Below are 11,944 nucleotides of genomic sequence, written 5' to 3'. Positions count from 1 at the left end.
GCTCACACAGTCACACATCGATTTTTAGGGTGGTCAAATAAGTGAGAATAACTTATTAACTCTAAGCCTAAGCTTTTAGATGCAAGACATTCAAGTTGAGTAATTCTTGTCAAAAATATGCTCATCGTCATTTTAATATGAGCGGAAAAGAAATTTGATGTTTCGTAAATACGAGTGTTTTTCTACTCTTGGTCAGCATAGTACTAGGACACTTTAACCAAAGAGTACATACTCTTTGTTTGGTGGTTTTGCTAACCAATTGTTTATGCTCTTTCAGTCTACCAGGGATGAGCATAAACTCTTGTTACCTGGTCAACTGCTAGGGTTTGTGCCGATGCAGATAAATGGGCAGTGAGTCGGTGACCCATTTCCTCTATGTAGATATTTTGACCCTCATAAAGCAGGTGGTTGATTGCATAGGCACTCGAATGGATACTGGTGAATTGACCGACCTCTCATTGGCCATTAAATTTTATACTTGGTCCTTTCCCATTCAATCATCCAGATTGTGGAGGCTGGATCTGTAAACACGAAGTCGAAGCCACTTTGTATGTGCTTTGCTCTTTAATTTATCGTCTTGACATTTCCCTTCTTTTTTCCGTCGTATATAAGAAAAGCTGCGAAATTTTGATGCAGCGAAACATTTCTTCGTTTAGCGTAGTTAGTCCTTAATTTGTTGCTTGCTTATCTCTTATTTCTTGAAATATCTTGAATGGGTAAAATTATCATGTATCTGCTATCTACTGACATGTGCAAGGCTGTCTGTTTGAGAGGCTTGTGAATCTTCTGAAGTTTGAAATATGCAGATTTCTAGGAGTTGTCAGAATGATAATCGGGCCGGATGAAGTTTCCGCGATTTAGGGAATAATGAGCCAGTCTTGTATCAGAAAAGATTGGTAAGAATTGCGAGGTAGGACCGTCTCATATAAGTTGGCGAGTTTGGGACCTTATTTACGCATTATGCATTTTGTTACAGCTATGTTATTCTAATGGCTATGGTACAGACTACCGAGTAACATTGCTCAATGTAGTTCTTCAGGTACCAACACTTGATATTTGAAGATTATTATGGAAAAGAGGAGCTCATCATTCTTGAAGAAGAATGATGTGTATGATGTCTTTAAAGATAAATATATTAGAGTAAGAAAGGTCGACAGCCAAACCGGCCTTGATCGTGTAAATTAATTAAACTTTTGTATCTTACATGAACTTTATTTGGTTCCCTTGAATTCCAGAGTATAATGTTATATAGTAAGATACATCATTTATTCTTCGTAGAGAAAATAAGTTTGTGATACGAGTAGCATTTTAAGTGTTCCTTTTGCAAGGATCAAGTATGAGTTAATCATTATATACCCATTTATTCCTCGTTGTGGTCGATAAATTGTGTTACGTAGCGATTATAAAGGATAATGTAGATTATAAGTGTTCATGCTATTGAAAAATGTAGGAGTCTCGCAGACGCAAGTTTCATGACAAAAGTATGTGGCTCTTGACATTTTCTTGCCTTAAAATAAAAGAACATATAGAAGCAATTTAATGCTATACAAACTGAAAATTACTTATTCTCAACAACACAGTACCTGAAAGAAGTTGCAGTTAACATTAGACGTAAACAGGATAGCTTCAACAACAGAACAAAACGCGTCTTGAATCTCCGCGCAACAACTAGTAATTTTTAAAGGATTTTAGTTCTAGAAAAATATGATCTCAATGTCTAATCGTAGAAATCAAGTTCAATTCCTTGAAATTGGAGTTATTAATGTCTATCTATTTGCTGGCTCAACTTAATTGTGGTCTTGGTGTTTAATTGTCAAAATTAGAAGATAAATTTAGTGTTTAGATGATACACTGCTATCCACAAATTTATTTTAGACAGGCATATCCATTTTCATGTTTCAGTGCTCCATTTCAGTGGAGTGAAGTTTTAGCCATCCACTTTTAGCCTTTTAGGCCCCCTTCCGAGTACTCTATTCTTTGAGGCTTTAACACTTTTTAATGGGTTCTCTCTAATTTTTTTCACTGTAGAAGAAGGGGAAATAAATAAGGGAAGAAGCAAAAAAAAAAAAAAAAAAAAAAAAAAAAAAAAACAGGAAAAGGGAAGGAGAAAACTGAACTGAAGAGAAAAAAACTTATGGTGAAACCTAAAAGCGTTCTTGGAGATGACATTGATGCCATTTTGGTTCTTTTATTTCTCTGTTGGACCATCTTTACATTACATACCATTAATGCCATTAGTTGGATAGTTTGCACTTGATCAATGGCTCATAGTTTATGGTGTTTTAATCCGATAGTTTAGTTCTTTAGTTGTTACATATTCTAAATTTTTGTCGTTGTTGGAGTAAACGAAGCTAGGATGTTCTTCAGATTTTTCCAAAAAAAAGGGTTTAGTTACGTTGTTGCCGTCTAACGAAGCAATATTTAAATTGTGGAGCTTACAGTGGTAGTTGTGTTGTTTACCTACTTGCTTTAGGTGGTGAAATCACAGAGTAGAAGCAATTATGGCTACCCGAAGAGGCTGCTCGTGATGCCATAATGAGCATATCGGATATGATTAAGGTATAGTTAAGAAACTCAGGGATTAATATGAATACACAATGTTATGATGTATCTATCATTCTCTAATTATCGTACTAATTATCTCGCAGGTCAGTAAGAAATTGCGGTCATGAAGGCGAGGACCCATATGATCACAATGTTGTTATGGAGCTTTATTATTCCTATCTTAAGCTGTTGTTTGTGACTGAGGGGTGAGGAAGGTACCCATACTACACTCAGGTACGTATTCTCTTCTATAGAGATTGTATTTTTCTAATACTCACTATATAGTATTGTGATATTCTTTTATGGTTACTGACTTATATTTAAGCTGGAAGATGGAAACGAGGATAAGTGGGTAATATTACCCCATATGAGGGTATTAATTCCTGACCACCTTCTCTTTCAACCATCCAGGCTGTTGGTGATTTAAGTGTAATTACCGGTTCATTTGACGTAATTAAAGATTGGTTCAAGGATGGGTAATTTCTAAATAATAAAATGCTAGTTCGGGAAGTACGGAGTGTACGCTTGCATAGTTATTTACGGGATTACGGAATAGTTTTCGTTCGAATAACTATGCCGAATACAGAGGGCAACCGTCTTATCTCAATAGAAAGTTCGATACAACCCAGGCACTAAAGTAAGGGTCGAATTGTTCTATTAGGAAAGCATAGCGATTCGGTGCGGTTTTCATTATTGTCTTTTCAGTTCGTGTACAATTTCCTAACACAGGCCTCCACTACACACCACAAACCATGATCTCCTCCTATTTCTTCTTGTTTTGACCCCTATTACTCTGGTAGTTAGTACACGTATCCCATCCCATTTGCCTCCTGAATTCCTTGTGTCTCAAACGAATGGTTGTTTAGTTAGCATCGTATTTTGCTGACTGCACTTTTATTGCAGAGGCTGTCCATATGGTTGTTGAGTAAAGCATCTACTCCATTGAAATTTAATGAGGTTACACAAGCAAAAATTATCCAGTGCTCGGAGTCGTTATGGAAACTAGCATACTATGCTACTGTTGAAGCGTGGGTTCTTCGAATTACTTATCGTGAGCCATGGTTTACAGATATATACGAGTGCTTTAATGGATGGCCCAATCAAGAGCTCAAGTCAGTTTCACTTTCCCTATTTCAACTTCTTCTGTATCTATTGAGATACACCCCCTACCTTTGTTCTCCCTCTACAATTGTTATACTAAATTGGATGCGGTTTATATTCTTGTGAATTAGAAGTCATTGGGTGTACTTCCTGACGCAATTTTCATTATGGTGCATTCACACTGCCTAAGGTTCTGTACTTCTGTGCATCTAACCCCCTTAACCCCGTTATTCACACTGTCTAAGGTTCTGAAAACTTAGATGAACATGATCGTTTTGTTCATCATACAAGATTTAGAATTCAGTTGGTGTTCTACTCGGATTCAGGTATGGGTGGACTCGGACTTAGTACATATCTAAGTGAGTAGTGGAGTCAGACTCGACATGACAAATTTTGTAGGCATGGAGACCCTATCTACAAAACAAAACTGAAGTGATAGATTTGAAATATTTGGATTTAAAAGTAACATGTAGAGATTTTTGAGACAAGGTTAAAAAGCATAGAGTGTCATAATATATGTGTGTATAAGTAAATGTTTCACTCACAGTCAAAGTGATGATGTCGGGTATATATTCGATACTCCTTAAGTGTCACGCCAGATACGGGTACGACCTCAAAAGTTAAGGGTTGAAGTAACGTGGGTTGAAGTAACGTAGGTTCTCATATGTCAAGAAATATACTATAAGTTCATACCAGTATCTGCCCTTATCAGTCACCCATCCTCCCTTTGGCTCAAATTTTGGCCTTTTGGGTGGGTGTTTATATTGTCATAAATCTAGAGGGATAGTTACAGAGTTAAATACCTCTAGCTGGTCTGTATTCTGTAAGGCGCTGACTATGTCTCAGTTAAAGTTGGAGGGTACCAGGTTTGTAATTTGGAAATTATATAAAGTGTTGTGGACTGATCGGCTACTCAGCTTTTGATTTTCCCTACACCTGGAACTTTTTAATGATTGAGTTTTTCATTGCTCATAACATTTTTTCTTCGTCAAAAATAGGCTGAATAAAAATATTTAATTACCCTTTGAAAATCTTTTACTGCCTTTCCTCGAGTAGGTGATGGATCTGTTTCACTGTTAAATGCAGGCTTCCTTTGAAACTTCTCTACATGTGCCAGTGTGGATTCTACATCTACAGCATTGCTGCTCTTCTTACATGGGAAAAGGTATTGACATGACTGTCCTGTAGCTATTTTCTTATAATTTCTTCTTTGATGTAACTGCCAAAGTGAAAATGTGAATTTTTCTTGGAATCATATTATTTGTTGACATACTAGACTAAATTCATGTAACTCTTATATAATTACGTGCAATATTAAAATTTGTTATCTGCCGTCTTTTCTATACATGTATACCTTGTCACTCAAAATTACCAGGGGTGGTCTTTGTTGGCAGTGTTGCTTTGCTCTGCTTTAGCTCTCTATGTGCTTATAGTCTTGGAATACTGTACCTCCTACTTCTGTTAGGCATGTACACTTTCTAAAGTTTGGGAATTTTTTTCAAAAATAGGGCTTAAAATTAAAGAAATTAACAAAAGGAGTTTTGTTGAAAGTTATTACCCAAAATGGGTCCACGTCATACCCAAAACTAGAATTGTATTCAAATCGCTTTCCCGCTAAGCGACTATATCTTGGTTGGCATGAAATTACAATTGCTTGTAAGGACCCTTGATCCTAGCCCAAGTCGCTCAGGGGCCCAGCGACTTGAGCCCAAATCGCTTAGGGGCCCGGCGACTTCTCCCTTATTAAAAAACTTTTGCAACAAAAATAATCAAATAATGTTTGCTAGTGTGAGTCGAACACCAGACTTCTTACCAAGACTATCCATGAATTAACCACCAGGCAAAGGCAATTATTGTGATATATTTAGGCATTTAAGTTAAATATTTAATTTAATGCAAACAACCCAGGGACAAATAATTATGGTAGTTATGTATTTAAGTGCTGTAATTTATCATTGAAATACGCGTGTATCATTGGTAGATTGGTAGTATACATAACAAGCCTTACTTGAGCGAAACGTCTAAGGTTCGATTCCAGCTATCCCCATTTTTGATTTTTTAAAACACGCTCACTAGGGTCGTGGCTGAGCGACTTAACGTAAAATCGCTCACCGACGAAGCGACTTGAATTCTTAACCTAGCTTCGCCAAATCCGATTCTACGTGGACCCATTTTCAGAAAATACTTTGAAAAACAATCCATTTCGCTAATTCGTTTGTTAGAAAACCCCATTTTGGAAAAAAATTCAAAGTTTGGTGCACATATAGTTTGATTGGATATAGGTGTTAATTGAACCCTTCTGTGTTGTTAATTGATGTTACCAATTTACCTTGTATTTGTGTTATGTATGTTACTATTCCCTCGGATATGTTAGATGATGGACCCCTATTCGGGTTAAAATCTTGTAGCAAATATTTTGCGTGATGATTTACTTTCTCTGTGAGTATTTCAGGTTTTTCAGAATTGGATCTATTGTCTTGGCGTTGCATGATGCAAGTGATATATTCATGGAAGCTGCTAAGATATTCAAATATTCTGAAAAAGAACTTGCAGCAAGTATATTCTTTGGTTTTTTCGCTGTCTCATGGCTTATGCTGCGACTAATATACTTTCCCTTTTGGGTTATAAGAGCCACAAGGTATGTTCTCACTTCTCAGTAAGTTGGCGGTAGTGATTTGCTTTAAATAGCTAGCGTCATATTTACTCACTTGCCACCTGACGTTCACAGCTACTTAATGGGTGATCACATGAATCTTTCCGAACCCTATCCAAGATCGTTGTACTATGTCTTCAACACCATGCTGTTAATGTTGCTTGTTTTCGACGTGTACTGGTGGATTCTCATTTGTTCAATGATAAGGCGGCAGCTGAGAAATAAAGGAAAAGTTGGTGAAGACATAAGATCTGGTGATCCTTTTGCCTCATTCCCAACTTTCTTAAAGCGGCTTATTTCTCTTGTTAAGTTTCAGTAAATATATGATGTGGAAGGAATACTTTATTCATCAAAGCAATGGACTATAAATAGCCTTACAAGCAACAACCTTTACGTCTAACTAGCAACAAGCATGTAAATAGGAAATATAATAGGAAACAAACTAGACTCCCCTAAGAATAGAACTTCCCTAAAGACTAGGACTTATCTAACAACAATATGAAACACACGTGACTCATTCAAACAAGCTAATATCTAACATTCCCTCCCTTAAGCTAATAATGGATTTAGCTTATATCAGCAACATCAGTTACTACTAGCATGCCTCGAAGCTTTTCGAACTGCTCTAACTTCAATGGTTTCGTCATGATATCTGCAATTTGATTTTCAGAGTTGCAATAGCTCAACGTAACAACTCCGTCTTTTACCAGATCCCTGAGGAAATGAAACTTGACATCAATATGTTTGCTTTTACCATGAAACACAGGATTTTTTGACAATTGTATAGTGGAGCTGTTATCACACATGATCATAGTCTCATTCTTCTCTTCAACCTTGATGTGCTTTAAGACCCTTCTCAGCCAAATGCATTGGCAAGCACACAAAGCTGCTGCTATATATTCTGCTTCCGTGGTGGAGAGTGCAACTACGGGCTGTTTCTTTGAACCCAAGAAAGGACTCCGGAACCCAACATAAATGTAAACCCGGAAGTGCTCCTTCGATCATTTAAGTCGCCGGCGTAATCGATGTCGGTAAATCCCACGAGCCTCAAATAATTCTTCCCTTTTCTATAGAAAATTCCAAGAGTAGTCGTACCTTTTACATACCTTAGAATTCTTTTTGCTGCAAGCCAATGGGACATAGTGGGATTAGCCATAACCGCTTTTATTAGGTCGACGACATACATTAAGTCGGGTCTAGTCACAGTAAGATACATAAGACATCCAACCAGTTGCTTGAATTGCGAGTCATCGACTTTTCCACCACTCTCATCTTTGCAAACTTTGTACTCGGAACAATAGGGTTTTTTACCGCATTACTATATATTCTCCATTCCAAACCTTGTTAATACTTCTCTAGCATACCTTCTTTGACAGATGAAAATTCCATTCTGACATTGTTTTACTTCTACGCCAAGAAAATATTTCATTTTCCCCAAGTCAGACATCTCAAATTCAGCCATCATTGATCTCTTAAACTCATCACACATGTTTCTATCATTGCCAGTAAAAATTAAGTCATCAACATAAAGACTTACAATTAATAACTGACCTCCTTTTGACTTTGTGAATAATGTGTGCTCGCTTGGACATCGCTCGAAATTTTCTCGGAGAAAGTAAGCTTCAATTCTGCTATACCAAGCTCTCGGTGCCTGTTTAAGACCGTAGAGCGCCTTTTTTAGCTTATAAACTTTCTCTTCTTCTCCTTGTTTCACAAATCCCCTGGGTTGTTGCACATACACTTCCTCTTTGAGCTCCCCATGAAGAAAAGCACTTTTCACATCAAGTTGGAAAATTTCCCAACTGAAAGGAGCAGCCACAGCAATAATTATCCGGATGGTGTCAAGTCGTGCTACCGGAGCAAATACTTCTGTATAATTAATTCCATGTTCTTGTACATACCCCTTTGCTACTAACCTTGCTTTATATTTTTCCACATCACCATTTTCATCAAGTTTAGTTTTAAACACCCATTTAACTCCAATTAGTTTGATTCCGTTAGGTGCAACAATCAATTCCGAGGTTTGATTTTTCTCAATGGATTCAATTTCTGATAACATTGCATTTATCCATTTTTTGCTCTTTACTGCTTCTTCAAACAAAATTGGATCACTTTCCATGACCATCATAGCATTCAGATTTTCTTCGTCCGAAAATTCTTCTCCTGATACATAATCAGCCATCCAACTTGGTGCTCGTTTTTCTCGAACAACTCTTCCTTGAGTTAATCTGCCATCATCATCAGTTCCTTCATCACCATCAGACTCATTTGACGACGAAATAATCGGAGTTTCCGAGTTATTTGGACTGCCCGAACTTCTGGAGCTGCTACTTGGATTATTGGATTGGAATTCATTGATTTCTTCATTATTCCCATTGATTTCATCTTCATCCTCCCATTCCAATATATCTTGCTTAATTTCTTCTTCAGTTCTTCCCCAATCCCAGATTTTTTCTTCTTCAAAAACAACATCCCTACTAATTATAATCTTTTTGGAGATTGGATCATATAGCCTCCATGCCTTTGACTCATCACTAACCCCCAAGAAGACACATTTTTTGCTTTTGTCATCCAACTTACTTCTCTTCTGATCTGGGATGTGCACATGAGCTACACAACCGAAAATCCGAAAATACTCCACTACCGGTTTTGTTCCACTCCATGCCTCTTCTGGAGTTTTATTTGCAACTGCCGCTGTCGGACATCGATTTAGTACATGTACGCACCAGTTTGCAGCTTCAGACCAGAAAACTTTCGGAACCTTTCTCTCAATTAACATAGACCTTACAACATTCATTATTGTTCGGTTCTTTCTTTCCGCAACCCCATTTTGTTGGGGTGTGAAAGCTGCTGTAAGTTGTCTGTTAATACCTTGTGACATACAAAAATCTCCAAACTCATTTGAGGTAAATTCTCCACCTCTATCAGTTCTTAAGCAAGTAATGAATTCACCGGCTTCTTTTTCAACATGAGTTCTATAATTTTTGAAAGTTACAAATGCTTCTGACTTTTGATTTAAGAAATAGATCCAAGTTTTACGGGTGAAGTCATCGATAAAACTTAAGATGTACCTCTTATCACTGTGAGACGCAGGTTTGATAGGGCCGCAAATATCGGAATGCACTAGTTGAAGTGGCTTTGATGCTCTCCACAAACTCTTCTTTGAAATGGGCTCCCTGTGTTGTTTTCCAGCCAAGCAAGTGACACATATCTCTTTAGGAGATTTCAGGAGCGGCATCCCAATGACCATCTTTTTATAAGACAATGTTCGAAGCCCCTTATGATTCAAATGCCCGAATCGACAATGCCACATGTGTGCTTCTTTCTCCGACACATCCTCAGCTTGCAAACACATGGGTTTTTTATGTGGCATTGATGCTAACACACAAAACATCCTATTTGCACTCATATTGGAATGCATAATCAAGCCCCTACTTGGATGAAAAACTTTACAAATTCCATTTTGAATTAAAATAGCCAATCCTTTTTCTTGCAGTTGTCCTAAGCTTAATAAATTATTTTTAAGCTCGGGAATATAGTAAACATCGGATATTACCTGGATTAAGCCATTTACTTGCACCCTTATAGTTCCTTTTGCTACCACTGCCATTCTTGTGTCATTTTCGAGTTTCACTGTCCGAGTGAAATTTTCTTTCATATTAGAGAACCATTCTTTGTTCCCCGTCATATGATTACTACAACCCGAATCAAGAAACCACACTTCTTCTTGCTTTGTTTGAAGAGGCTCCTCGTAGGACATCAACAAAAGTTCCTCCTCTTCTTCAACATAATTTGCTTTCTTATCCCAATCAGGACACTCATATTGAAAATGTCCTAAGTTGTGACAATTGTAACATTCAATCAGAGACTTGTTTACAGATTGTCTTCCTCTACCCCTGCCACGACCTCCTCTATTCATTCCTCGACCCCTTCCTCTACTTGTCCTATCATCATGTACTACTTTTAACACATGCTCCTCTTCTGGGCAGCCCTGCATTCTTTGTTCATGGACAAGGAGGCTCCCATGGAGTTCATCAATGCTCAAGGTACTTAAATCATTTGACTCTTCTATCGAGCAAACAACATAATTAAATTTGCTAGTCAATGATCTAAGTACCTTACTTAACACCGTACTTTGGTCCATTGTCTCACCATTGGACTTCATCTTGTTCACCACAGCCAAGGTCCGTCCCAAAAAGGTGTCTACTTTCTCTCCCTCTTTCATGGCAAGCAACTCAAACTCCCTTCTCAATGCTTGAAGTTGTGCCCTTTTCACCTTTGTGGACCCCTGATATTTCTGCTTCATGGAATCCCAAATGGACTTTGACGTCTTCTTATCAAGAATCGTTTCCAGAATCTCTCTGTCAATAGATTGAAACAGATAGTTCTTTACCTTTAGATCCTTGAGTTTGGCCTCTTCTACTAACTTTCGCTGCATCTCACTCGCCAGTGATGTTCCAATTGACGCAGCAGAGATCCCTTCCTCCACCAAACTCCATATCTCCTTGCTCCTTAAAAAATTTTCCATCGTCATCGACCAAAAATCATAGTGATCATCGAACTTCGGAATTGATGGCTGCACAAACTTTTTTGAAGAGGACATTTTTTTTTTTTTGACTCACACTCTGCAACCTCGCTCGGATACCAAATGTTAAGTTTCAGTAAATATATGATGTGGAAGGAATACTTTATTCATCAAAGCAATGGACTATAAATAGCCTTACAAGCAACAACCTTTACGTCTAACTAGCAACAAGCATGTAAATAGGAAATAGAATAGGAAACAAACTAGACTCCCCTAAGAGTAGAACTTCCCTAAAGACTAGGACTTATCTAACAACAATATGAAACACACGTGACTCATTCAAACAAGCTAATATCTAACATCTCTGTTAATTAACTTCCTTTGTAATTTTTTTTTTTCTCGATATCAGAACATATGTTATCTTTGTTGCTGCAGATTCTGAAGATGATGAATAGGGGAAGATTTTGTTTCCAATTAATTCCCGCCTGGATCAGTCGTGATATAGAAGAAAGTTGATTACCGTAGATTGTTTTTGGATTGGTCTTCAGATGCAAGCATGGTCGGACGACAAGCAGACTTACTGGGTACTCCGTTATATACAGTATCAGATTGTCTTGTATTAAGTGTTTCTGTCAAGTATCGCACCCTATTCAGGGGCAATTAAGAACCCAAGGACTGCGCGTGCTGTCCTTTTAATAGGTGAGCTTTGGCAACTTGTTTGCTGAGGTACGATAGATAAACAATTGAAGTTTATCAATATCGACAAATGACACCTGCTGTATTTTAGCCTCATTTAGTTGATACAGCAAAAGCTTGCCTTACCGCTTCTCAATTTCTGATTACTTGTTTTCAAGTTATGCTTGTAAATTTTGGCCTTCGAAAATCTGCCTGTCCTTGATATATCCAAACTGTAGCCTACTGTGATTCGTCGATTAGTTATGATTAATTGTTAGGGTACTTTGAGACATTGAGGATTATCGGTGATCGGACGATTCATAGTGGAGGGTTATCTGGGTGGGAATAATGATGACTAAGTGATAGGCTCGTATTTCTACTATATATTTAGCTTATTTTATGCATAATAAAGCGGCATTGGGACGTGGTTTCACATGATTTACGTC

General features: G+C 37.6%; 1 protein-coding gene across 1 annotated transcript; it reads left to right on the top strand.

Annotated features, from left to right (window-relative positions):
- Positions 1–2,648: 2,648 nt before the first annotated feature.
- LOC141626306 (ceramide synthase LOH2-like) lies at positions 2,649–11,659 on the top strand. The gene is made up of 5 exons (XM_074440194.1): positions 2,649–3,656; positions 4,732–4,810; positions 6,098–6,283; positions 6,374–6,552; positions 11,259–11,659. The coding sequence occupies exons 3-5, from the start codon at positions 6,153–6,155 to the stop codon at positions 11,276–11,278; spliced, it is 330 nt and encodes a 109-aa protein (XP_074296295.1). The 5' UTR covers positions 2,649–3,656; positions 4,732–4,810; positions 6,098–6,152; the 3' UTR covers positions 11,279–11,659.
- Positions 11,660–11,944: the final 285 nt, after the last annotated feature.

The sequence above is a fragment of the Silene latifolia genome, chromosome Y (assembly GCF_048544455.1).
Source record: "Silene latifolia isolate original U9 population chromosome Y, ASM4854445v1, whole genome shotgun sequence".
Taxonomy (NCBI): Eukaryota; Viridiplantae; Streptophyta; class Magnoliopsida; order Caryophyllales; family Caryophyllaceae; genus Silene; species Silene latifolia.
The sequence above is the reverse complement of the archived record's forward strand: the minus strand, read 5'-3'. Positions and strand labels throughout refer to the sequence as shown.